This window comes from Pogoniulus pusillus, chromosome 12 (assembly GCF_015220805.1).
Source record: "Pogoniulus pusillus isolate bPogPus1 chromosome 12, bPogPus1.pri, whole genome shotgun sequence".
NCBI classification, from domain to species: Eukaryota; Metazoa; Chordata; class Aves; order Piciformes; family Lybiidae; genus Pogoniulus; species Pogoniulus pusillus.
Genome location: NC_087275.1, coordinates 30974556 through 31002266, shown reverse-complemented (window position 1 = coordinate 31002266; position 27711 = coordinate 30974556). Strand labels below are relative to the sequence as shown.

The 27711-nt window shown below is 52.7% G+C and overlaps 1 protein-coding gene across 1 annotated transcript in view; it reads left to right on the top strand.

Annotated features, from left to right (window-relative positions):
- PHEX (phosphate regulating endopeptidase X-linked) overlaps positions 1–27711 on the top strand; it is an 89907-nt gene that overhangs the window by 4316 nt on the left and 57880 nt on the right. Inside the window, exons 2-7 of the mRNA XM_064152008.1 lie at positions 2586–2654; positions 4334–4495; positions 15881–15967; positions 16554–16780; positions 23597–23665; positions 24660–24776. Coding sequence (XP_064008078.1) covers positions 2586–2654; positions 4334–4495; positions 15881–15967; positions 16554–16780; positions 23597–23665; positions 24660–24776 — 731 coding nt within the window. The remainder of the gene's footprint in view (positions 1–2585; positions 2655–4333; positions 4496–15880; positions 15968–16553; positions 16781–23596; positions 23666–24659; positions 24777–27711) is intronic.

Below are 27711 nucleotides of genomic sequence, written 5' to 3'. Positions count from 1 at the left end.
TTTGTATCCAATGCAAGCTTTAGGGGGTAGGTAGTACCTATCCCTTTGTGACCACATAGAACTACTACATCTACTACACCTTCATCTTTTTAGTTTCTCTCCTTTTTTTTTTTTTGGTCTGGGTTGTTCCAGTTTTTATTCTCCATTTTATTGTTTTGCCATGGAGTAGTTATTAAGCTAACAGACAGAATGAGACATTTCTTTATGTCTCCAGAGCACATCTGAGTCTTATTTCATCTGCCCCCCAGGGACTCCTCCATCCTCAGCACAAGTAACAATTAGCTGCTGCCAAACAGCAGCGCCTGAAGTTAGCAGTTCCTGTGCTGAAGGTTCAGTGGCAGCTGTAGGAAGTGTTTTGAAGGGATGAGCAAAGCTCAGTGACAATTCCATAGCTGTGGTCAGCAAGGTTTTGGGAAGCAAATCCAATACTGTTGGGACCTAGTTCAGGCATAAACTGCACTGTGTGCTCTGGTGTCGGGGTTGGACTTGGTGATCTCTGGAGGTCCCTTCCAACCTCTAAGCTTCTGTGATTCTGTGGTTTAGAAATCACAGCTATCCCTGTGCCCATTGCCTCCTGGGTTATTTCAGGCTGGAATAAGGGGACCCTGAAAGGTTCCTGCTGGTGTTGGGTTATGCCAGTGCAGTGCTGCTGGGCACTGGAGCAGTGTGAGCCCCACAGATCAGCTGTAACCAAGAGAACCCTACAGAAGGTAGGATGTGAGGAGGAAGTTGTTGAGCAGGACAGTGGTGAGAGGCTGGAATGGGTTGCCCAGGGAGATGGTTGAGGCCCCATGGCTGGAGGTGTTTAAGGCCAGGCTGGATGAGGCTCTCGCCAGCCTGGTCTAGGGTAGGGTGTTCCTGGGCATGGCAGGGGGGTTGGAGCTAGATGATCCTTGTGCTCCCTTCCAACCTTGCCTGATTCTATGATTCTAAGGTGTCTGGGTAGCTCCATGTCACATTGGCAGCCATGAAAGGTGTATTGCTCAGCAATGAGTAATAGTTTTCACTGAGTCCAGTTCTGGGGCCCCCAGTTCAAGAAGGACATAGAACTGCTTGAGAGAGTCCAGCACAAAGCCACAAAGATGCTGAAGGGAATGGAACATCTCTGCTATGAGGAGAGGCTGAGGCAGCTGGGGCTGTGCTGCTGGGAGCAGAGGAGCCTGAGAGGTGACCTCATTAATGTTGATAAAGATGTGCAGGTGAGTGGCAGGAGGCTGGAGCCAGGCTCTGCTGGGTGATGCCCAGTGCCAGCACAAGGGGCAATGGGTGGGAGCTGAGGCATAGGAAGTTCCATGGAAACATGAGAAGGACTTGAGCACTGTGCCATGGTCTGGTTGACTGGCTAGGGCTGGGTGCTAGGTTGGGCTGGATGAGCTTGGAGCTCTCTTCCAACCTGCCTGATTCTATGACATTTTTCTCCATGAGGGTGCCAGATCTGTTTATTTTCAGCAATTTTTAAAAATGGTTGCAGAGCTCCATGTGGGTAGCCCTTAGAAAACTGAGACCTCCCTTAGTATTAAATGTGAATGCCAGGAGGCTGGAGCCAGGCTCTGCTCACTGATGCCCAATGCCAGCACAAGGGGCAATGGGTGGGAGCTGAGGCATAGGAAGTTCCATGGAAACATGAGGAGGATTTTTTCCCTGTGAGGGTGCCAGAGCCCTGGCACAGGCTGCCCAGGGGGGTTGTGGAGTCTCCCTCTATGCAGACACTCCAAACCCAGCTGGATGTGTTCCTGTGTGAGCTGCTCTGGGTGCTGCTGCTCTGGCAGTGGGTTGGACTGGATAAGGTTTGGAGGTCCCTTCCAGCCCCTGCCATTCTGTGATGCTGTGATTCTGTGATCACAGAGGTGCTTGCTGCCAGCACATAAAACTGAAGTGCTGTTAGTCTGGGCATTGTGCAAACACACACTGAGAGTCAGCCCTTGCTCCATGCTACAAACCCTATGAGGAGAGGCTGAGGGAGCTGGGGGTGTGCAGCCTGCAGCAGAGGAGGCTCAGGGCAGAGCTCATTGCTGTCTGCAGCTGCTTGCAGGGAGGCTGTAGCCAGGTGGGGTTGGGCTCTGCTGCCAGGAAGGCAGCAACAAAACAAGGGGACACAGCCTCAAGTTGTGCCAGGGCAGGTCTAGGCTGGATGTGAGGAGGAAGTTGTTGTCAGAGAGAGTGATTGGCATTGGAATGGGCTGCCCAGGGAGGTGGTGGAGTGGCTGTGGCTGGAGGTGTTGCAGCCAAGCCTGGCTGGGGCACTTAGTGCCATGGTCTGGTTGGTTGGACAGGGCTGGGTGCTAGGTTGGGCTGGGGGAGCTTGGAGGTCTCTTCCAACCTGGTTGATTCTATTCTATTCTAAGACATGAAGGAGAAAGCAGGCATAAGAAGGTAAAGACAGAGGAAGGAGAAAGCAAGCATAGGAGGGGAAAATGATTTGTTACAAGCTGTAGTAGTTACTGAACATACATCCTACCTCTTGTAAATCAGTGCACTTGGAGATGCCACTGCAGAGCTTGCAGTGGCATTTAAATGACCAAGCACAGGGCTGCAGTGGTCAGAACTGATTACAAATGCTCTCATTATGGTTTTCCATTTTGCAGTGAGCCAAGGCCTGATAAAGTTCCATTCAAAGCAGCAGTACTGCTTGACCTCAGAATGCATTGAAGCTGGTAAGCAATTGGTTTATCCTCTTTGCAATGTTAATAGGATCTTTATTCTGTTTATTCCCACCACCCCACCCCCCCCAGCTACATTTAACTCAGCCTCATTAATAATCAACTAACCATTGGAATGGGCTGCCCAGGGAGGTGGTGGAGTCACCATCCCTGGAGGTGTTGCAGCCAAGCCTGGCTGGGGCACTTAGTGCCATGGTCTGGTTGCTTGGCCAGGGCTGGGTGCTAGGTTGGGCTGGCTGAGCTTGGAGCTCTCTTCCAGCCTGCTGAATTCTATGATTCTATGATAACCAAACAAGCAAACACAACTTTTCAAGGCACTGTTTGAGTTGCTGCAGATCTGTTTATTTTCAGCAATTGCAATTCATGTTTTAAATTGGTTGCAGAGCAACATGTGGGTAGGCTTTAGAAAACTGAGACCTCCCTTAGTATTAAATCTGAGTGCCAAGAGGCTGGAGCCAGGATCTGCACAGTGATGCCCAATGCCAGCACAAGGGGCAATGGGTGGAAGTTGAGGCATAGAAGTTCCATGGAAATCCAAGGAGGATATTTTTTCCATTCTGAAAGTGGCAGAGCCTTGGAAAAGGCTACCCAGGGAGATGCTGGAGTCACCATGCCTGGAGGTGTTCATGAAGCTGTAGACATAGCTTCAGGATCTAGTTTGGTGGTCATGGTAGTTGAGTTATGCTTGGGGTCGATGCTCTTGAAGGTCTTTTCCCACCTTAGTGGCTGCATAGAACCATAGAATCAACCAGGCTGGAAGACAGCTCCAAGCTCATCCAGTCCAACCTATCCCCCAGCCCTATTCAGTCAACCAGACCATGGCACTAAGTGCCTCATCCAGGCTTGGCTTCAACACCTCCAGGCACAGCAACTCCACCACCTCTTATTAGAATCACAGAATCAAGCAGGTTGGCAGAGAGCTCCAAGCTCCCCCAGCCCAACCTAGCACCCAGCCCTGCCCAACCAACCAGACCATGGCACTAAGTGCCCCAGCCAGGCTTGGCTGCAACACCTCCAGGCACGGCCACTCCACCACCTCCCTGGGCAGCCCATTCCAATGCCAATCACTCTCTCTGTGAAGAACTTCCCCCTAACATCCAGCCTAGACCTCCCCTGGCACAGCTTGAGGCTGTGTCCCTTTGTTCTATTGCTGGTTGCCTGGGAGAAGAGGCCAACCCCACCTGGCTACAGCCTCCCTTCAGATAGTTGTAGACAGCAATGAGCTTTGCCCTGAGCCTCCTCTGCTGCAGGCTGCACACCCCCAGCTCCCTCAGCCTCTCCTCATAGGATTTGTGCTCCAGGCCCCTCCCCAGCTTTGTTGCCCTTCTCTGGACACCTTCCAGCACCTCCACATCTCTCTTGAACTGAGGGGCCCAGAGCTGGACACAGCACTCAAGGTGTGGCCTGAGCAGTGCTGAGTACAGGGGCAGAATAACCTCCCTTGTCCTGCTGCCCACACTGCTCCTGAGCCAGCCCAGGAAGCCATTGGCTCTGCTGCCCACCTGGGCACACTGCTGCCTCCTCTTCAGCTACTCTCTACCAGTACCCCCAGGTCCCTTTCCTCCTGGCTGCTTCCAGCCACTCAGTCCCCAGCCTGTAGCATGATAGTATGGACCTGTGTTGAGTAAAAAAAACACCTGGCAGAAACTCTCTCTGTGGTGCCTTATTCCCAGCTGCAGGCATCCTGAGCAAGCTAAACCAGTCAGTGGATCCGTGCGAGGACTTCTACCGCTTCGCCTGCGAGGGCTGGATCTCCGCTCACCCCATCCCCGAGGACATGGCCAACTACGGCGTCTACCCCTGGCTGAGGCACAACGTGGACCTCAAGCTGAAGGGTGAGTGTGCAGGGTCTCCAGCTGCCTGGCTGGCCTGGCACTCCAGCTGCTCAGCTGGTGGGCATGGAAGCAGTGAAACGCTCCATGTTTCCTGCTGAGGTGCTGGAAGGTGTTTGGAGAAGGGCAGCAAGGCTGGGGAGGGGCCTGGAGCACAGCCCTGTGAGGAGAGGCTGAGGGAGCTGGGGGGGTGCAGCCTGCAGCAGAGGAGGCTCAGGGCAGAGCTCATTGCTGCCTGCAGCTTACTGCAGGGATGTTGTAGCCAGGGATGAGTGGATGCTCCTTACACTAAGGGAGAAGGTGTGGGGATTTGAACTCTCCAGTGTGGAAACATGAGGAGGATTTTTTTCCCTGTGAGGGTGACAGAACACTGGCACAGGCTGCCCAGGGGGGTTGTGGAGTCTTCCTCTCTGGAGATATTCAAGACCTGCCTGGGTGTGTTCCTGTATGACCTGCTCTAGGTCTGGCAGGAGGGATGGAGTGGATAAGCTTTGGAGGTCCCTTTCAGCTCCTGACATTCTGTGATTGTCTGATTCTCTTTCCCTAGCAGCAGAGCAGAGTGCAGGACTCACTACTCATAGTTAAAGATGTCCCAGATCTGCACTAGCACAACACTCTAGCAGTGGCAAACAGCAGGAAAGGGATCTAAGACAAAACCAGAGCTCTATTTGCCTGTGTTCTTACCTAGATCTTGGCAGGAGGCAATTCACTGACTTCCCAAGATGAAGGCTGTTTGGGTGTTGTGTTTCCTGAACCTTGCAGCTCAAGCTGCCATTGAGCTGTTAAGAAGGCTGCTTAAGAATGTGTCTGGAGTCAAAAATAGCCCCAGAGTGGAAATGTGGAGGAAGAGAGGTATTTTGATCTGTGTGTGACTCTGCAGCAGGGCCACCTCACCAGGAAGCTGTGCAGACTGGCTGGGCAGAAAGGGCAGTGGCTGTTGGGAGCTGGGAAAGCTCTGCCAGGTTCTCATCACCTCCACTCCTGGAGTGAGTTGTGCCAAATAAGCATGTCCAAGATTGATTCTTGTTGGCATGCTTGAGCACTGCACACCTCCAGCATGTTGTTGGCATACTAGTTGACACAAGAACCCACTTAGAGCTGAGAATCACAGAATACATCTGCTTGGAAGAGAGCTCCAAGCTCCTCCAGTCCAACCTTCCACCCTGCACTGAAGGGTCAACACTAAACCATGTCCCTAAGTGCACCCCCAGGGATGGTGTCTCCAGCACTGCCCTGGGCAGACCATTCCAGTGTTTGACAACCCTTGCAGTGCAGAAAGATTTCCTAGCATCCAGCCTGAACCTGCCCTGCTGCAGCTTGGAACCATTTCCTCTGCTCCTGTCCCTTGCCACCAAGGAGCAGAGGCTGCCCCCTCCTTGCTCCAACCTCCCTTCAGGGAGCTGTAGAGAGCAATGAGCTCTGCCCTCAGCCTCCTCTGCTCCACACTGCAGCTCCCTCAGCTGCTCCTCACAACTCAGGTGCTTCAGGCCCTTCTCCAGCCTCATTGCCTTTCTCTGGACAGGCTCCATCCCCTCAACGTCCTTCCTGCAGTGAGCAGTCCAGGACTGAACGCAGCACTCGAGGTGCGGTCTCAGCAGTGCTGAGCACAGGTGGCTGATCCCTTCCTATCCCTGGTTGATTCTATACTTACATATCACATTGATTATTCTCTTAGGTCCCTGTGGAGGCATCAAAGGCCTCCTCCACTTGCCTTCTTCACTCATGCTATATTCAATCTTCACATGAAGTGTTTGAAAGCTCCACTGGGTTTCAGAGTATGAGCCTGAGATTTCTGCATGGGTTGTGATCTGGTAACTGCTGGTTTCAGTCTGCTGAAGATGTCACAACCAAAAGGGGGAAAAGAAGTACTGCCAGGGTCTGGTTTAAGCTCTGCTTTGCCCTCTAATTGCTCTGCTGCCAGAATCAGGCTGTATTAGATAACTACACATCCTGCAGCCACAAAGAACCCAGTCCTAATTGAATAGAGAGTAGCAAGCTGTGACTCTCATCCTTAATTTCCTCTTTGGATAGAGACTAATTAAGGGCATCATGCTAAGCCACTTTTTTTATGTGATCTTCTTATTGCAGTCTCTTTAGAAGCCAGGAAAATACCAGACAAAGAGAGAATCATCTAAGTGAGGAGTATTTGCTTATTGGAAACCCTGTAAGAGAACAGGAGTGGTCTGGATGAGGGTAAAGAGGGCACTCACAGCAGGCTTGCTGATGACACCAAACTGACTCAGTGGCTGAGACACCTGAAGGCTGTGCTGCTTTTCAGCCAGACCTGGACAGGCTGGGAGTTGGGAGGGGAGAAATGGAATGAGATCCAATCAGGACAATGTTAGAGTCTGGCACCTGGGAAAGAACAACCCCACGGAGCAGGATAGAATCATAGAATCATAGAATCAAGCAGGTTGGAAGACAGCTCCAAGCTCATCCAGCCCAACCTAGCACCCAGCCCTATCCAGTCAACCAGACCATGGCACTAAGTGCCCCAGCCAGGCTTGGCTGCAACACCTCCAGGCACAGCCACTCCACCACCTCCCTGGGCAGCCCATTCCAATGCCAATCACTCTCTCTGCCAACAACTTCCTCCTAACATCCAGCCTACACTTCCCCTGGCACAGCTTGAGGCTGTGTCCCTAAGGAAGGACAGAGCTGCTGATCAGATCACATAGTCAAAGTGACATCAGAAAGAAGTGATTTGAAGTGCAGAAGAGGCCCTTCCAGTTGGGTAAGGATGATGCCATCAGGATGCTGCCATTCTGAATGCTCTTCTGAGAGTCACTCACCTATCTATGATAGGTTTGGGACCGACCTGTTGGAGAGAAGCACAGGGGAAAGGGCCCTGGGGGTGCTGGTGGACAGAATCATGCAATCAATCACAGAATGTCTGGGGCTAGAAGGGACCTCCAAAGCTCATCCAGTCCAACCCCCCTGGAATGGGCTGCCCGGGGAGGTGGTGGAGTCGCCGTCCCTGGAGCTGTTCAAGGCAGGACTGGACGTGGCACTTGGTGCCATGGTCTGGCCTTGAGCTCTGTGGTAAAGGGTTGGACTTGATGGTCTGTGAGGTCTCTTCCAACCTTGGTGATACTGTGACACTGTGATACTGTGACACCAGAGGAGGGTTTGGCTGTCTCTTCACGGGAGCTGTTCAAGACCTGAGTTAAAGGTGAAGAAGCCAGGCCTTTGTCCAGGCTTTATGGCTGCTCAGAATGAAAGCTGTGTTTGGAATGGGTGATTTTGGGAAACCACGAGTGTAGAAAGGAGATCATTTTGGTTCCTAAATGAGGTTTTCAGGCAGCACAGTGACTAAGCCACAGGATTCCCACAGCACCTCCCTGGTTGGGAGCTCAGAGCAGCATCCTCCTACAAGCCCTGCACTCCAGGAGGAGTTGAGGCTTGCAGCATGCTGCCATTCCACATAGAGCAGAGTGCTTTTCCCCTCTAGATTGACAGTGGAAGCTCTTGTTTGGCCTGCAGAAGGATGAAGTATTGCTAACTGCAGACTGCACCTTACAAAATCACTCTCTGAGGCCCCCATCCTTGGGTATCTTCAAGATCAGGCTCAATAAGGCTCTGAGCAACCTGATTTAATGTAGGATGTCCCTGCTGAGTGTAGGGGGCTTGGACTCCATGACCTTTGGTAGTCCCTTCCTAACCCAAACCATGCTATGATCCTTCAAGCTGGACTGTTTGTGTTGCAGTCTGTTGAACTCCTACTTCCAGGGAGCAAGGCAGGGAAGTGCCCATTGGCTGAGCCACAACAACAACAGCAGCCTTGGATCTAATCTTAGCTCTTGTGGCCAGTGCTTTTATTTTGAGGCAGGACACTGTGCCCCTCGTAGGCCTTGACCCCTACAACTTACCACTACCAACTTCTCCTTCCTGCCCTGAAATCAAAGAAATGGGAAACTACATCCTGGAAGTGAACATCAGCTGACCCCAAACCATCCCAAAACAATCCCTCTTGGAATGGGTAAGCTCCCATTGCTGTAATTAGGGCTGTGTGTTTGGCTGTGATTTCCATCACAGCAGTGTGGTTTGGAAGTCTCCTCTGTGTGCCCTTTCACATCCTGCCCAACTTGGCACTGAACTTGACTTCTTCCATCTGGTGCACTGGGGAAAGTAGAGCAGTACCTTTGTGATGCACTTAGGCAGCTCAGGCACTCTTAGTGGCCCAACAGCAGGTACAGAGTCATAGAATCAGGCAGGGTTGGAAGGGACCACAAGGAGCAGCCAGTTCCAACCCCCCTGCCATGGGCAGGGACACCTCACACTAGATCAGGCTGGCCAGAGCCTCATTCATCCTGGTTTTAAACACCTCCAGGGTAGAGGCTTCTGCCACCTCCCTGAGCAACCCATTCCAGGCTCTCAGCACCCTCATGCTGAGGAGCTTCTTATGGAATCATAGAATCAGTCAGGGTTGGAAGGGACCACAAGGACCATCCAGTTCCAACCCCCCTGCCATGCCCAGGGACACCCTACCCTAGAGCAGGCTGCCCACAGCCTCAGCCAGCCTGGCCTCAAACACCTCCAGCCATGGGGCCTCAACCACCTCCCTGGGCAACCCCTGCCAGCCTCTCACCACTCTCCTGCTCAACAACTTCCTCCTCACCTCCAGCCTCACTCTCCCCACCTCCAGCTTTGCTCCATTCCCTCCACTCCTGCCACTCCCTCACAGCCTATAAAGTCCCTCCCCAGCTTTTTTGGAGCCCCCTTCAGATGCTGCAAGGCCACAAGAAGGTCTGTTCCAGGCTCTCTACCTTTGTTCCATCCCCCCCAGTCCTATCACTTCCTGACAGCCTAAAATGTCCCTCCTCAGCTTTCTTGTAGCCCACTTCAGATACTGGAAGTGAACATCAGAGAGCCTTCTCCTCTTCTGACTGAACAGCTCCAACTCCCTCAGGCTCTCCTCACAGCAGAGCAGCTCCACCACCTCCCTGGGCAGCCCATTCCAGTGCCAATCACTCTCTCTGCCAACAACTTCCTAACAACATCCAGCCTAGACCTGCCCTGGCACAGCTTCAGGCTGTGTCCCCTTGTTCTGCTGCTTTGAGATCCTTATCCTAAAAGCATGGAGTGCAGTGCCAGGAGTGACCATTAGATTATCTCCTCTGACCTGTCCTTTATCACAGGCAATTACATTATCCATGTAGTGCAGCTCAGGAGCTTGCATGAGCATGAAACATGATTCAGGTAGGGCTAAGAATAGCTTCCAGACAAGCACTAAAGTCTTGTAGATGTCAAGGGGCAGAGAAGCCACAATCTCCTCTGCCTCCTTGGTTTCAGGGCTTAATCCCTGTCACTGCTGACTTTGTCTTCATCTTCCAGCTGTTGTTTTTGTGCCTTTTCCCCAAGAGATTAAAGACCTCTTTGGTACCATAGCAGTGAAGCTGCTGAACACTGAAACCCCATTGCTCTTCCACCATCCCTGGGTGCAGTGGCTGCCACCTTGGAGGCTGTGCTGCCATTCAGCCACACTTGGCCAGGCTGAGAGCTGGGCAGGGAGAAACTGAATTAAATCCAGCAAGGGCAAGTGCAGAGTCTGGCCCCTGGGAAAGAACAAGCCCAGGTGTCAGGATAGGTTGGGGACCTGTTGGAAGGCAGTGAAGGGGAAAAGGATCTGGGGGTCCTAGTGGATGGGAGGTTGCCCAGGAGCCAGCAATGTGCTTTGGTGGCCAGGAGGGGCAATGCCATCCTGGGGTGGGTTAGAAGGGCTGTGGGGAGTAGGTGCAGAGAGGTTCTCCTGCCCCTCTACTCTGTCCTGCTGAGGCCACCTCTGGAGTACTGTGTCCAGCTCTGGGCTCCTCAGTTTAAGAAGAACCTCAGGGAACTGCTGGAGAGAGTCCAGCACAGAGCCACAGAGATGCTGAAGGGAATGGAACATCTCTGTTAGGAGGAGAGCCTGAGGGAGCTGGGGCTGTGCTGCTGGGAGCTGAGGAGCTGAGAGGTGACCTCATCAATGGTGATAAAGATGTGCAGGTGAGTGGCAGGAGGCTGGAGCCAGGCTCTGCTGGGTGATGCCCAGTGCCAGCACAAGGGGCAATGGGTGGGAGCTGAGGAATAGGAAGTTCCATGGAAACATGAGGAGGATTTTTTTCCCTGTGAGGGTGCCAGAGCCCTGGCACAGGCTGCCCAGGGGGGTTGTGGATTCTCCCTCTCTGGAGATATTCAATCCCCACCTGGATGTGCTCCTGTGTGAGCTGCTCTAAGTGCTGCTGCTCTGGCAGGGGGGTTGGACTGGCTGAGCTTTGGAGGTCCCTTCCAGCCCCTGCCATTCTGTGATTCTTGTGAGGCAAATCATGCACTCTTCTTCTTTTTTCCTCCCCCTTCTGTTTCTCAAGCCACTCCACCCCACAAATCCCCACCACAAGCTTGTGCTGCTTTCCTGCACCCTGCCCAGCATTGTTTTTCACCCAGGGCCAGCCAAAGGGCAGGTTGTGTTGCAATCTGTCTCTCTACCCTGCCTACAACAATAAGATCATCTCCCCACTTTGATACCTCTCTGGGTGCTGGGTTTCTTTCTGCAGTTGAAGCCTGCTCTATGCTCTGGCATTGCCCTGGGAGTTCATGCTGAACCAATTGTCTGCTTCTAGCTTTCCACTCCTTCAGAGTTACAGCTTTCCAGGAACTGGGTTGTCCCTTTGGGCTACTGGTATAGGGTTTTTTTTGTTTGCTTTGTTTGTTGGTTTTAAGATCTCAGCATATTCCCCCTGGGATATTTGTACATGCAGTTGGTTTTCCTTCTTTCCCTTGCAAGGGTACAAGGCATTGCCATGCATTTCAGAACATCAGCAGAGACCACGGGGTAAAGACTTCAGTTTGCAGTCTGCACAGAGGGCAAATGTTTGTAAAAGGAGAAGGGCAAAAATCCTGGGCTGGCTCAGGAGCAGTGTGGCCAGTAGGACAAGGGAGGTTCTTCTGCCCCTGGACTCAACACTGCTCAGGCCACCCCTTGAGTGCTGTGTCCTGTTCTGGGCTCCTCCATTGCAGAGAGATGTTGAGGTGCTGGAAGGTGTTTGGAGCAGGGCAGCAAGGCTGGGGAGGGGCCTGGAGCACAGCCCTGTGATGAGAGGCTGAGGGAGCTGGGGGGGTGCAGCCTGCAGCAGAGGAGGCTCAGGGCAGAGCTCATTGCTGTCTGCAGCTGCCTGCAGGGAGGCTGTAGCCAGGTGGGGTTGGGCTCTGCTGCCAGGCAGCCAGCAGCAGAAGAAGGGGACAGAGGCTGAAGCTGTGCCAGGGCAGGTCTAGGCTGGATGTTGTTAGGAAGTTGTTGTCAGAGAGAGTGATTGGCACTGGAATGGGCTGCCCAGGGAGGTGGTGGAGTGGCTGTGCCTGGAGGTGTTTAAAAGGAGGCTGGATGAGGCACTCAGTGCCATGGTTTAGTTAATTAGAAGGGTTAGGTGCTAGGTTGGACTTGATAATCCCAGAGGTCTTTTCCAGCCTGGTTAATTCTGTGATTCTGTGAAGTACTTCCTGATGGAAATGTGAATTAGAGACTGGAATGGGCTGCTCAGGGAGGTGATGGAGTCCCCATCCCTGGAGGTGTTTAAGGACAGATTGGTTGTGGCACTTAGTGCCATGGTCTGTCTGATGTGATAGTGCTAGGTCATAGGCTGGACTGAATGATCTCAGAGGTCTGTTCCAGCCTCAATGGCATCATGGAAGATTCCTCAGTGGAAGAAAGTGAAATGCACATCACAAGTGGAAGCATGATGAGAAGCACACTCCTGTGCAGTGTCAAGGGGAGAAAGGATTCAGGAGCAAGAGCAGTTGAGATGAGAAGGAACTGAGGGGGATGAGCCAGAAGGAAGAACCAGAACTACAAAATAAGTCTGAGGAGAACATCTGGACACAGCTAAAAGAAGTGCTGGCCAGACTGCTGGGCTCATTTTCTGCAGGCATTGGAGGCAGAAGGAAGAGAGATTTGGGGTTGGTTTTGCTTTGGTCTTGGAGTTTTCTTTCTTTGGATGGTTGTTTGGTTGAGGTTTGGGGTTTTTTTTTCTCCCCCCAAAATGAGTAATGATTGCAAGATGGCTCCTAAATATTATCTAAGAGGAAACCTTAAATGCTGGAAATGAAATGATGATCCAAAGGATAACTTCAGGTTAAAGCCTATTCCAGCCTCAGTGATTCTGTGGGTATAGACAATCTGCAGGTCAAGTCATTTATCAATCAAAGCAGCATTCCCAGCCTGAGTAAGTGCCATGCACCTTTCTTTTCCATGTCAAACTGGATGGACAAAGCCTTTATCATGCCCTCCAAGTCAGAAGAGGGGAAGGGGAAGGATTTCTCAGTGCTGTAAATAGAACACAGCAGCTGAAAACCAAAGTGAAGCAGTGCAAGGCAGTAGGCTGGCAAATCAACAGTGGAAAGCAGGATGAAAAGTAACACTTAGCATCACAGAATGGTTTAGGTTGGAAGGGACCTCAAAGATCATCCAGTTCCAACCTCCTTGCCATAGGCAGGGATACCTCCCACTAGAACAGGTTGCTCAAGGCCTCATCCAAACTGACCCTTGAACACCTCCAGGGAGGTTGTGGAGCACAGAATCACCCAATGTGATCAAAGATCACATTGGGTGATTCTGTGCTCCACAACCTCCCTGGGCAACCTGTGCCAGTGTCTCACCACCCTCAATTCTTCCTAACAGCAAAGATCACATTGGGTGCTTCTGTGCTCCACAACCTCCCTGGGCAGCCTGTGCCAGTGTCTCACCACCCTCACTTCTTCCCAACAGCAAAGATCACATTGGGTGATTCTGTGCTCCACAACCTCCCTGGGCAACCTGTGCCAGTGTCTCACCACCCTCAATTCTTCCCAACAGCAAAGATCACATTGGGTGATTCTGTGCTCCACAACCTCCCTGGGCAACCTGTGCCAGTGTCTCACCACCCTCACTGCAAAGAGCTTCTTCCTAACATCCAGTTTCAATCTCCCCTCTGCCAGTTCAAACCCATTCCTCCTCCTCCTGTCCTTACAAGTCAGAGCAGCAGAATGTGTCTCCCTTTGGCAACTCACTTAGGCTCAAGCCTATCCTTAGGAGCTTCAGAATAGCAATTCCCACACAGGCACAGGAGCAGAGCTGGCTTTGTGCAGTGCCTGCTTCTGGCTTTTAACAGCAGATGATTGCTATTTACTGCAGGGGTGGTGACCCACAGGAAGCTGGCCCTTTTTAGCCCTCTTGCCCTGCATAAAAACTGCCTGAAGGCAACTCAATATAAACTCCCTTCCTTCCCTTCCCACCCCCAGCTTCCCTTCCCTCTCCCCAGGTGTGGCTTTTTTTTTTTTCCCCTTGCCCACCTATCTGAGCAACTACAATTCAGACAACTAAGGATCACCTGAGCCCTGGAGTGGTTTTTGGTGCTGGTGTTGCTGAGTCTCTGTGTTTTGTGCAAGAGTCAGGGAGAGTGGTGATGCTCTCCTGCCTGACCTGGGCTACCAGAAGGAAAAGAACCACTCCACTCTCAGAAGAAAATGAATGCTAAACCAGTTTGCAGCCTCAGAAAGTTTAGGATATCCTAGATGGGTTTCTCAATCATAGAGTGGGTTAGAATCATAGAATCAAGCAGGTTGGAAGAGACCTCCAAGCACATCCAGTCCAACCTAGCCCCCAGCCCTAGCCAGTCAACCAGACCATGGCACTAAGTGCCTCAGCCAGGCTTTTCTTGATCAGAAAGGACCTTAAAGATTAGATCAGAAAGGGTCCTTAAAGATCTGGCTGGCTCTGGCCACCCTACTCTAGGGTAGGGTGTCCCTGCCCATGGCAGGGGGATTGGAACTAGATGATTCTTGTGGTGCCTTCCAACCCTGCCTGACTCTATGATTCTGTGACCCTCTACAATCTGCAGTGGTTGAGTTCTTGATGATTTCCTCAGCTCTTCTCTGCACAGGAAAGAGATTTTCTGCTGTTCCAGTCCCTTGTGTAAATCAGTTCAGCCTCTACTCTTAACTAAGCTCACAAAATAGCTGTTCACTGATTCATAGATCCCTAGAAAGGGAGGTGGTATTGGAATGGGCTGCCCAGGCAGGTGATGGAGTCCCAATCCCTGGAGGTGTTTAAAAGGAGGCTGAATCAGGCACTCAGTGCCATGGTTTAGTTCATTACAAGGTGTTAGGTGCTAGGTTGGACTCAATGATCTCAAAGGTCTTTTCCAGCCTGCTTAATTCTGTGATTCTAGCACTGTAACAAATGGAGAGCAGTGACAAGTGGTGTCCCTCAGGGCTAGGTGCTGGGACCAGTGATGCTTAACATCTTTGCCAGTGATCTAGGCAGTGGGAATGAGGCACTCTCAGCAAGTGTGTGGCTGACAGCAGGCTATGTGGTCTGGTTGACACACTGGAGGGAAGAACCCATCCATAGAATCACTGAATTGGAATCAGTCAGGGTTGGAAGGGACCACAAGGAACATCCAGTTCCAACCTCCCTGCTATGGCCAGGGACACCTCACACTAGATCAGGCTGTCCAGGGCCTCATCCAGCCTGGCCTTAAACACCTCCAGGAATGAGGCTTTTACCACCTCCCTGGGCAACCCATTCCAGGTTCTCACCACCCTCCTGCTGAAGAGCTTCTTACAGAATCATAGAATCAGTCAGGGCTGGAAGGGAGCACAAGGATCAGCCAGTTCCAACCTCTCTGTCATGCCCAGGGACACCCTACCCTAGAGCAGGCTGCACACAGCCTCAGCCAGCCTGGCCTCAAACACCTCCAGGGATGAGGCTTCCACCACCTCTCTGGGCAACTTGTTCCAGCCTCTCACCACCCTCATGCTGAAGAACTTCTTCCTAACATCCAGTCTGAATCTCCCCATTTCCAGCTTTGTTCCATCCCCCCAAGTCCTGTCACTACCTGACAGCCTAAAAAGTCCCTCCCCAGCTTTCTTGTACCCCTCTTAACATACTGATAGGCCACAATAAGATCACCTTGGAGCCATATCCCCTTCAGACTGCACAGCCCCAACTCCTTCAGCCCCTCCTCACAGCAGAGCTGCTGCAGCCCTCTCAGCATCCTCCTGGCCCTGCTCTGGACACTCTCCAGCACCTCCACATCCCTCTTGTCCCAGGGGCTCCAGAGCTGGACGCAGTACTCCAGGTAGGGTCTCACCAGTGCAGAGACACTGAAAGGTCACAACAAACAGGGTCTATCACCTAGCTTTAAACCAACCCTCTTAAAAACTAATAATGAACAAATGCTCTTCTGTTGGGGGGGTGGCAAAAGTGCCAAATGCCTCTTCTGCCTGTGCCGCTGCTTAGGGAAATGCAGGTGGAAGCTCAGCCTTGATTAACCAAATGCTGTGAGCAAAGGCAATGCTGGAGCAGGCAGCTCAGGTGTAGTTCCCCCATTTCCTGACACAATGCTGAACAAAATGGCCTTTCTTTGCTTTCAGCCCTGCTGGAGAAGCCCATCAGCAAAAGGAGAGACACTGAAGCTGTGCAGAAGGCCAAGATCCTTTATGCATCTTGCATGAATGAGAGTAAGTAAGTGGCTCACTTTGCAAGGGACACATGTGCTGCCTGTGGGTGCAAACACAGGCTCTCTTGCTCTCCCCTGAGCTCGGGGATTTGGATGCAACTGAGGCTTTTACATCTTTCTGAAGCTGAAGATACCACAAGGCACAAAAGTTGGTTTCCTGAGACCTCTGCTTGTCAGGGGAATCACTGAATTATAGAGTGGTCAGAGCTGGATGGGACATCAAGGATCATCTAGTTCCAACCCCAAGAGCAGGGACACCTCACACTAGAGCTGGATGCTCAGAGCCAAATCCAGCCTGGATTTGCAGTGAGCAGGAACCTATAGAACTGTCAGGGTTGGAAGGGACCCCAAGGATCATCTGGTTCCAGCCTCCCTGACATGGACAGGAACACCTCACGCTAGATCAGGTTGCTCAGTGCCACATCCACTCTGCTCCATCAGCTCCATGTCCTTGAGGACATCAGAGCTGGCCACAGTACTCCAGGTGAGCTCAACAATCAGTGCCAAGAGGTCCCTGTGCCTGCTGTGGCTGCTGCTGGATTTTGGGTGCCTGGAATGCAAACTGCTGTCCCGCTTTGGCCTTTCAGATAAGATCGAGAAAGCTGATGTGAAACCTCTGTTAAGTCTGCTGAGGCATTCACCTTTCCGCTGGCCTGTGCTGGAATCCAACATTGGACCTGAAGGGCTGTGGTCAGAAAGGAAGTTTAGCTTAGTCCAAGCCTTGGCAACTCTGCGTGGTCAACACAGTACCTCGGTCTTCATCCGCCTCTACGTGGCTGCCGATGACAAAGTCTCCAGTCGCTACATCCTGAAGGTACAGTACCTCGTGGGCTGTCTGCCTCTTTTACACAGCACCTTCACATGCCAAATCTTTGCCCTTCGTTGTGGCTGCTGTTATCTGCTGGCCTGCAGGTCACTGAAGGACAAAATCAATCAGGTTGGAAAAGACCTTTGAGAGCTTCGAGTCCAACCTATCGCCTAACACCTTCTAATTAACTAAACCATAGAACCAAGCAGGTTGGAAGAGAGCTCCAAGCTCAGCCAGCCCAACCTAGCACCCAGCCCTGCCCAACCAACCAGACCATGGCACTAAGTGCCCCAGCCAGGCTTGGCTGCAACACCTCCAGCCACAGCCACTCCACCACCTCCCTGGGCAGCCCATTCCAGTGCCAATCACTCTCTCTGACAACAACTTCCTAACAACATCCAGCCCAGACCTGTCCTGGCACAGCTTGAGGCTGTGTCCCCTTGTTCTGTTGCTGGCTGCCTGGCAGCAGAGCCCAACCCCACCTGGCTACAGCCTCCCTGCAGGCAGCAATGAGCTCTGCCCTGAGCCTCCTCTGCTGCAGGCTGCACCCCCCCAGCTCCCTCAGCCTCTCCTCACAGGGCTCTGCTCCAGGCTTCTCACCAGCTTCATTGCTCTTCTCTGGACACATTCCAGTACAACTGTGTCCCCTTATTCTGTTGCTGCTTACCTGGGAGATGAAGACACATAACCTTGTGCTCACACAGCACTTGGTAGCACAGATGTATCCCAAACACTTCTAAACCTAAAGTCCAGAGTTGACCTTCTTACTGAAATGCCTTTTGCTTTTGGACTGAAGCCCTTACCACTGTAACAGGGCACAGCATTACACAACAGTGTGGGCTAGTGAGAAAAGGGACCCAAGGAATGTTGCCTTGTTGTAGTCTGACAAAACTCCAGAGAGAATGGTTTTGCTGTGGGATGTCACCACGGCAGGACTGAGTGCCTGGGCCAAAGGCATTATGGTTTAAATAGCAGAGGAGTGGAGGGAGCAGACCAGCCCAGGAAAGAGTAGGAGGCAGGAGAGAAAGCTCAAAGACAAGAAGGCTACGATGAAATTCATCACAGCAAAACAGGATCTAGAGAGGTGCTGAAGACAGTGGAAAAGCTCCCTGCTGAGGACAGGCTGAGGGTTAGCTTGGAGCAGAGGTGCCTGAGGGCTGACCTCACTCATGTTGACAAAGACATGCAGGGCAATGTCAGGAGGAGAGAGCCAGGCTCTGCTCAGGGGTATCCAGTGCTAGGACAAGGGGCAATGGGTGCAAGCTGGAGCAGAGGAGAATCCATGGAAACATAAGGAAAACATTGACCCTGTGAGGCTGCCACAACCCTGGAACATCCTCCTTAGGAGGAGAGGCTGAGGGAGCTGTGGCTGTTCAGCTTGGAGCAGAGGAGCCTGAGAGGTGACCTCATTCATGTTGATAAAGATGTGCAGGTGAGTGGCAGGAGGCTGGAGCCAGGCTCTGCTGGGTGATGCCCAGTGCCAGCACAAGGGGCAATGGGTGGGAGCTGAGGAATAGGAAGTTCCATGGAAACATAGGGAGGATTTTTTTCCCTGTAAGGGTGACAGAGCCCTGGAATAGGCTGCTCAGAGAGGCTGTGGAGTCTCCTTCTCTACAGACATTCCAAACCCACATGGGTGTGTTCCCATGTAACCTGCTCCAAGTGCCCCTGCTCTGGCAGGGGAGGTTGGACTGGATGAGCTTTGGAGGTCCCTTTCAACTCCTGACATTCTGTGATCTGTGATCCTTACCTTGCTAACATCTGAATGCCTTTTATTTGGGGATCAAACAAGAGTTAACTGCAAGTACTGGAGTGGATGTCAGTTCAGAGTGAAATACCTTTTGATGGCAGCATTTAACTGGTATAAAACTGAAAGGTAACTTTCCCCCATCCCTAAGACACAGCCAACAGCAGATCAGCAGTTCCCTCTGTTAAAGATGTCATTCTGCTAAGATGCTGTTCAGATCCTGTCAGCATTGCTTTGGCTGGAGGATTTATTTCAAAGAATGGAAGCAGTAGAATCAGGAGAGGGATTTAGGTATCTCCTGTCATAGAATATGAGTCCAAATGTCAGTGAAAGGATGGACAGTTGTGCCCTTATTGCTGGTCACTTCAACATGAGCCAGCAGTGTGCCCAGGTGGCCAGGAGGCAGTGGCTTCAAACTAGAGAAGAGCAGATTTAGATTGGATGTTAGAGACAAGTTCTTTACTATGAAGGTAGTGGAACACTGCAATAGGTTGCCCAGGGAGGGGACTGTGGCCCCATCCCTGGAGATATTCATGTGAGGCTCGATAGAGCTCTCTGCACCCTGATCTAGTGGAGGATGTCCCTTGCTGACTGCAGTGGGGGTTGAACTAGATGACATTTGGAGCTCCCTTCCAACCCAGATCATTCTCTGCCCCCTTGGAAATATGTAGCTTTGCTTCTTTGGTGCCAGTTCAATTCAATTTACTCCAAGGGAACTTCTGAATCTCAGCAGAACCTCCCCCACTGCCCAGGGTTGGCTCCAGGATACTGGGTCATGGCACAAGTGGTAGAGTCAGCATCCCTGAAGTGCTGCTAAGGTACAACCCCAAGCAGTGCTACAGGCTGGGGCCAGAGTGGCTGAGAGCAGGCAGGCAGAGAGGGAGCTGGCGGTGCTGGGAGAGAGGAGCTGCAAAGGAGGCAGCAGTGTGCCCAGGTGGGCAGCAGAGCCAATGGCATCCTGGGCTGACTCAGGAGCAGTGTGGGCAGCAGGACAAGGGAGGTTCTTGTGCCCACCCCTGTGCTCAGCACTGCTCAGGCCACCCCTGGAGTGCTGTGTCCAGTTGTGGGCTCCTCCATTGCAGAGAGCTGCTGAGGTGCTGGAAGGTGTTTGGAGCAGGGCAGCAAGGCTGGGGAGGGGCCTGGAGCACAGCTGTGGGAACGCAGTGTGAGAAGCATGATAACAAAGGGGTGCTGGCCTCGATGCCCACAGCTGCAGGGCACCTCATCTGAGAAAGGATAGATGAGTGCACATCTCCTTAACGATTAAACCCAGGTGTGGCGTTTGTAGAGGACCAGGGTGTTCCTGCCTAACTGTGACAGGTAAATTGGGATCATTTAACAAATTGCTGTCTACAACTACCTGCAGGGAGGCTGTAGCCAGGTGGGGTTGGGTTCTGCTGCCAGGCAGCCAGCAACAGAAGAAGGGGACAGAGGCTGAAGCTGTGCCAGGGCAGGTCTAGGCTGGATGTTGTGAGGAAGTTGTTGTCAGAGAGAGTGATTAGCACTGGAATGGGCTGCCCAGGGAGGTGGTGGAGTGGCTGTGGCTGGAGGTGTTGCAGCCAAGCCTGGCTGGGGCACTTAGTGCCATGGTCTGGTTGGTTGGGCAGGGCTGGGTGCTAAGTTGGGCTGGATGATCTCGGAGGTCTCTTCCAGCCTGCTTGATTCTGTGATTCTCTGATTACTACACCAGAAACGAGAATTAGCTCCTATAGCAAAACCAGACCTTCCTCTGGAGGCCACCTCTGAAGCGGTACCCCAGGTTGAGAAGGCTGGGGGGGAGGAATTGCCAGGGAGGAGCCGTTCCAACTGCAAAGCTCTTTGCAGCTGTTACCCTGCTTAACAGCTTGCTCGGCTTGTTGGTGCACCTGTTCCAACGTCTGCCTGGCAACAGCCCCTGGCTCCCTTCGCACCTGCGTGGAAGGCGATGGAAAGTTCCTGCCTCGGGGCCGTTGCCTATATAAAGGGGTTGGGCAGCTCAGCCGCGTTGCGAGCCGTCGGTGGGCAGGAGGCTCCCGGGCTGTGGCAGCGCTGCTTTTGCTTCTTTTGCCTAAATCAAGTTGATTTTCTCGTATTCAATCTCAAAGTTAACAAATGTGGTGCCGTGGCTCGGCTCCTCGTTGCTCTGAGCTGGGATTAAGGCTGCGGGAAAGGAGCCTCCGTCTCCGGCGGCTCCGCGGCTGATGCCTCTCGGCTCAGACCGTTTGGAGATCCCAACCCAGGTACAATAAGCAAAAGCAGGGGAAAAAAAGGTAATTTTTTTGTGTACGAAGAGCCAAGCAAAGACTCCTCCTGTCCCTAAGGAGTACGTGAGTAGCGGTTTTTCCCGGCTTCTGCTTGGTCGGGGAATTCGGGGTCCTGGAAGTGCAAATGAGAGGCTCAGTCGCGGGCGAAGCGAGTGCGGACCCTTCGGTAGTGCAGTTCCCATATTCCGCCAGGGACTGGGTCACGAACAAGGGGAAGCGAATGTGTGTGTGTGTGTAAGAAGGCACTCCAGAAGCGGGTCCTGGAAGTGCAAAAGGCACTCCAGAAGACATGGGAATTCTGGTTCCTGGAAGTGCAAAAGGCACTCCAGAAGACATGGGAATTCTGGTTCCTGGAAGTGCAAAAGGCACTCCAGAAGACATGGGAATTCTGGTTCCTGGAAGTGCAAAAGGCACTCCAGAAGACATGGGAATTCTGGTTCCTGGAAGTGCAAAAGGCACTCCAGAAGACATGGGAATTCTGGTTCCTGGAAGTGCAAAAGGCACTCCAGAAGACATGGGAATTCCGGTTCCTGGAAGTGCAAAAGGCACTCCAGAAGACACGGGAATTCCGGTTCCTGGAAGTGCAAAAGGCACTCCAGAAGACGTGGGAATTCCGGTTCCTGGAAGTGCAAAAGGCACTCCAGAAGACGTGGGATCCAAAGCTGCAAACGCAGCAGGAAAGGATTAGGTTACCTGACGTCCCGCCTGAGGTTTGGGAAGGCAGGGAAATTGGGAGGGGAATATTATACGGGATTCCTGCCGGGGCTATCCCGGAGAGCTGCCCCTGATCCCGCCCGGTGCCGGGGCTAGGCACGGCGAGCTGCCCCTGCGCCGCCCGGTGCCGGGGCTAGGCACGGCGAGCTGCCCCTGATCCCGCCCGGTGCCGGGGCTAGGCACGGCGAGCTGCCCCTGATCCCTGCCCTGTGCCGGGGCTAGGCACGGCGAGCTGCCCCTGATCCCGCCCGGTGCCGGGGCTAGGCACGGCGAGCTGCCCCTGATCCCTGTCCGGTGCCGGGGCTAGGCACGGCGAGCTGCCCCTGGTCCCTGCCTGGTGATCCCTGCAGGTATCTCAAGTTGTGCTGGGGAAAGTATAGGCTGGATGTTAGGAGGAAGTTGTTGGCAGAGAGAGTGATTGGCATTGGAATGGGCTGCCCAGGGAGGTGGTGGAGGCACCGTCCCTGGAGGTGTTCAAGAGAAGACAGGATGAGGCACTTAGTGCCATGGTCTGGTTGGTTGGATAGGGCTGGATGCTAGGTTGGACTGGCTGAGCTTGGAGCTCTCTTCCAGCCTGGTCGATTCTATGATTCTATGCCATATGATTTTGAGGTCCCTGTTGAACATCCAAAAGTGAGAGCTAGGATTCTGCAGGAATATAGAGTGAGTTTAATGCATAGGAGGCAGGAACTTAGGGCAAAGGGGATGGTAGCACAAAGGCTGCCCTTGGGTTTGGCCACTCACAAAATTCAGCCTGGCGGTGAGGTTGTAATGGAGGTTTGGAAGGAGCCCACACTAACTCCCCAGGTGGGAAGGCCCTTTCCTTGTTTTACTTACTACAGCTTCTGCCATCCATACAGCTGAAAAGGGATGGATACATATTAGTATAGGATCAAGCAGGTTGGAAGAGAGCTCCAAGCTCCCCCAGCCCAACCTAGCACCCAGCCCTGCCCAACCAACCAGACCATGGCACTAAGTGCCCCAGCCAGGCTTGGCTGCAACACCTCCAGCCACAGCCACTCCACCACCTCCCTGGGCAGCCCATTCCAGTGCCAATCACTCTCTCTGCCAACAACTTCCTAACAACATCTAGCCTAGACCTGCCCTGGCACAGCTTGAGACTGTGTCCCCTTCTTCTGGCCCTGGCTGCCTGGCAGCAGAGCCCAACCCCACCTGGCTACAGCCTCGCTGCAGGCAGCTGCAGACAGCAATGAGCTCTGCCCTGAGCCTCCTCTGCTGCAGGCTGCACCCCCCCCCAGCTCCCTCAGCCTCTCCTCACAGGGCTGTGCTCCAGGCCCCTCCCCAGCCTTGCTGCCCTGCTCCAAACACCTTCCAGCACCTCAGGAGCTCTCTGCAATGGAGGAGCCCAGAACTGGACACAGCACTCCAGGGGTGGCCTGAGCAGTGCTGAGCACAGGGGCACAGGAACCTCCCTCGTCCTGCTGGCCACATTGTTCCGATGCAGCCCAGGATGCCATTGGCTCTTGGCCACCTGGGCACACTGCTGCCTCCTCTTCCCCATACTATCTACCAGTACCCCCAGGTCCCTTTCTTCGTGGCTGCTCTCCAGAGAGTAAAGGGGCCTCTACATGCAGAGGAATGGACTCTTGTCCTATGAAACTAAAACTTACTAAGAGCTCCTCCTGAATCTAAATGGACTCCTACCTCTTGCAGACAGAAAGCTGCTGCTACAAGAGTCTTTTGAGAGCCTCTGGGTGGAAATAAGTTCTTAGTTAATAGGGGTGTGTAGAGAACATTGAGGTTCTTCTTGACCTGAGTGGCTCAGAACTGCATTCCAGATGTGGCCTCAGCAGGGAAGAGCCGAGGGAGAGGGATCATAAGTCACATAGGTGATTCTTTACCAGGGTAGGTGGCTGAGGTATTGCAGGGGGTGTCCTGTGGCTCCCCAGATCACAGTGAGGTGGTTTAGGACAGCATTTTTCTGTTGCTGTGAAGTCTTGTGGCACTCAGGCTGGGGCAGTGGATGAGACATTCACACACAGCTTCCATAATTCCCATTAAAAAACCCTGCAATCTCCTGAGGCTGCTTATGGAGCTACCTTTGAATTTGGATGGATTCTTCCCTATTAAACTCTGTTTCTTGTGTTTTTTTGGTAGCTGGACCAAGCAAGCCTTTCTCTTGCATCTCGAGAGGACTACCTGGAAAACACCACAGAAGCCAAATCTGTAAGTCTTAGGAAGTGGCAATCAGAGTGGGGTTTATTTCCCTTCTGGGTTTTTTTTGCAGTGGTTTTGTTTCATTCTCCTTTTTGTTTCATGAGAGTTTAGATTGCTGAGGATGTCTGGAGATAGATATCTGGATTGTTGAGGGTATCTGGAGAGCTGGGCACAGAGAAACCAAATGAGGTTCAACAAGGAACCTCATGGCCAACCTAATCCTCCCCTGGCACAGTTTCAGCTCATTACCTCTCATTCTGTCTGTGGTTACTTGGGGGAAGAGACCAACACCCAATGAAGTTCAGCAAGGCCAAGTGCAGAGCCCTGTACCTGGGGAGGAGCAGTAAACTGCAGCAGTGCAGGTTGGGAGGTGAGCTGCTGGAGAGCAGCCCTGTGGAGAGGGACCTGGCACTGCTGGTGGGAAGCAAGTTCTAGGTGGGACAGCAGTGTGCCCTGGTGGCCAAGAAGGCCAATGGGATCCTGGAGTGTATTAAGAGGAGTGTGTCCAGCAGATCAAGGGAGCTTCTCCTGCCCCTCTGCTCTGCTGAGACCTCACCTTGAGTACTGCCTTTGTTTTTGGGTTCCCCAGTTGAAGAGGGACAGGGATCTGCTGGAGAGGCTCAAATGGAAGGCCGTGTGGATGATGAGGGGACTGGAGGACATGGCTGACGAGGAGAGGCTGAGGGACCTGGGGCTGTTTAGTCTGGAGACAAGAAGACTGAGAGGGGATTTAATCAGTGTTGATAACTGTCTGAGGGCTGGGGGTCAGGAGGAGTGGGAGAGGCTCTGCTCACTGCTCCCTGGGGTAGGACATGGAACAGTGGGTCTAAGTTGCAGCACAGGAGGAATGGTAAGAATAGCACAACTTTGGTTCCTAGGGCATCAGAGTACCAAGTACTACACTCCTGGCTGTGGACACTGTGCTTGTCTGCTCTCCTGTGACAGCTCAAGTGCAAACCCAGTGCTGACCTCCCTCTGCCTCTCTCTTCTTGTTTCCCTCCAGTACCGAGATGCCTTTCTGCAGTTCATGGTGGACACAGCAGTGCTGCTGGGCGCCAACGCTTCACGAGCTGAGTCTGATATGAAGTCTGTGCTAAAGCTGGAAGTTAAAATTGCAGAGGTTGGTAAGCTGCTGTGGAGTTGAAGCTGGGCTATGCCAAAAAACACATAGAAGTGCAATCAGTTTTCAAAGTGGAAAGTCACTATAGCCACAGCCTGAAGGCTGGAACACAAACCCTGTGAGGAGAGGCTGAGGGAGCTGGGGGTGTGCAGCCTGCAGCAGAGGAGGCTCAGGGCGGAGCTCATTGCTGCCTATAACTACCTGAAGGGAGGCTGAAGCCAGGTGGGGTTGGCCTCTTCTGCCAGGCAACCAGCAACAGAAGAAGGGGACACAGCCTCAAGCTGTGGCAGGGGAGGTCTAGGCTGGATGTTAGAAGGGAGCTCCTGGCAGAGGGAGTGATTGGCACTGGAATGGGCTGCCCAGGGAGGTGGTGGAGTGGCTGTGCCTGGAGGTGTTGCAGCCAAGCCTGGCTGGGGCACTTAGTGCCATGGTCTGGTTGGTTGGGCAGGGCTGGGTGCTAGGTTGGGCTGGCTGAGCTTGGAGCTCTCTTCCAACCTGCTTGATTCTGTGATTAAGTGTCACAGCATCATTCAGGTTGGAAAAGAACCTTGGGATATCATCAAGTCCAATCATTGACACTACCAAGGCCACCCCTAAATCATCACAGTATCACAGTATCACCAAGGTTGGAAGAGACCTCACAGATCATCAAGTCCAACCCTTTACCACAGAGCTCAAGGCCAGACCATGGCACCAAGTGCCACATCCAACCTTGCCTTGAACTGCCCCAGGGACGACGACTCCACCACCTCCCCGGGCAGCCCATTCCAGTGTCCAATGACTCTCTCAGTGAAGAACTTTCTCCTCACCTCGAGCCGAAATTTCCCCTGGCGCAGCCTGAGGCTGTGTCCTCTTGTTCTGGAGCTGGCCACCTGAGAGAAGAGAGCAACCTCCTCCTGGCCACAACCACCCTTCAGGTAGTTGTAGACAGCAAAATCATATCCCCAAGCACCACATCTAAACCACCTTTAAACACACTCAGGGGTGGTGACTCCACCACCTCCCTGGGCAGCCTCTTCCAATGGCTGCAATAGTGAGGTTTGAAAGAAGAAAGAAAAGAGCAGAACCTGGTGAAGGGAGGATGAAGAACTGGGTCAGGGCAATTCCAAACACAAATCCAAGCTGGGTGTGGAGTGGCTCAAGAACAGTCTGGAGGAGAAAGACTTGGGGGTGTCAGTTGATGATAAACTCCACATGAGCCAGCAGTGGTTGCTGCCAGCCCAGAAGGAAGCTGTGTGCTGGGCTGCATCCAGAGCAGTGTGACCAGAAGGATGAGGGAGGGGATTCTGCTCTTCTGTTCTGCTCTTGTGATATCCCACCTGGAGCACTGCCTCCAGTTCTGGTGCCCCCAGCATAAGAGGGACATGGAGCCTGCTGGAGCAGGTTCGGAGAAGGGCTGCAAAGATGATCAGAGGGCTGAAGAACCTCCCCAATGGGGACAGGCTGAGAGAGTTGGAGCTCTTCAGCCTGGAGAAAAGGAGGCTCTGGGGAGAACTTGGAGCAGCCTTTCAGTACCTGAAGGGAGTTAAAGACAGCCAGGAAGGGACTTTTTACAGAGGCTTGTGGTGATAGAATCATAGAATCAAGCAGGTTGGAAGAGAGCTCCAAGCTCATCCAGTCCAACCTAGCACCCAGCCCTGCCCAGTCAACCAGACCATGGCACCAAGTGCCTCATCCAGTCTTTGCTTGAACACCTCCAGGGATGGTGACTCCACCACCTCCCTGGGCAGCCCATTCCAATGCCAATCACTCTCTCTGCCAACAACTTCTTCCTAACATCCAGCTTATACTTCCCCCAGCACAACTTGAGACTGTGTCCCCTTGTTCTGTTGCTGGTTGCCTGGGAGGAGAGCCCAACCCCACCTGGCTACAGCCTCCATGTAGTTGCAGACAGCAATGAGGTCTGCCCTGAGCCTCCTCTTCTGCAGGCTGCACGCCCCCAGCTCCCTCAGCCTCTTCTCATAGGGTTTGTGTTCCAGGCCCTTCACCAGCCTTATGCCCTTTTCTGGGTGAGAGGGAATGGTTTGAAGCTTGAGGAGGGCAGATTTAGATTGGAAATCAGGGAGAAATTCTTTCCAGTGAGGGTGGTTAGACACTGGAACAGATTGCTGAGGGAGGCTGTGGATGTCTCCTCCCTGGAGGTGTTGAAGGTCAGGTTGGATGTGACCTTGAGCAGGCTGGGCTTAGTGGAAGGTGTCCCTGCCTGTGGCAGGGTGCTTGGAACTGGATGATCTTTAAGGTCCCTTCCAACCTAAACCATTCTGTGCATCTATGAACATTTCTCCCTTAGTGAGACTGATTATTCTTACAGAAAAAAGCAAACCACAACAAACTTAGCCAAATACTCTTGGTCCTTTAAACAGTTCAGCTGTTAATGAGACTCCCTAGAGATAAACCTGGAGATGTTATGGTAGTGTTTGAGGGGCAGTGTGCTAGAGAGATCCTTCAGTCTGCTATCTCAGTGGAGATGGAGATCCATGCAACAGCAGTGCCACACAGGTTATTGATGTTTCAGAAGCCACTGAAATGCCTGAGGATGGCCAGGTAGGAGCTGGGATCAGTAGCCCAACTAAAGGGCATCTACACCCATGCACCTCCAAGCTATTCTGCAGCTGGAAAACTCTGCTGGTGTTGTAGCCATGGAAACATGATAGGATGAGTCACACAACTGGAGTGCTGCAGTGCATGGCTGTACCCTCTCCAAAAGGGACAAGCCAGGCAGGAGGGGCAGTGGAGTTACTCTGGCATTAGAGAGTGTTTTGATTGTCTAGAGCTTGGGGACAGAGGTGATAGGGTGGTGTGTGCACAGGTGAGAATCAAGGGAAGGAGAACAAGGCAGAGAATCACAGAATCATAGACTGGTTTGGGTTGGAAGGGACCTCAAAACTCAGCCAGTTCCAACCCCCTGCAATAGGCAGGGACACCTCCCACTAGA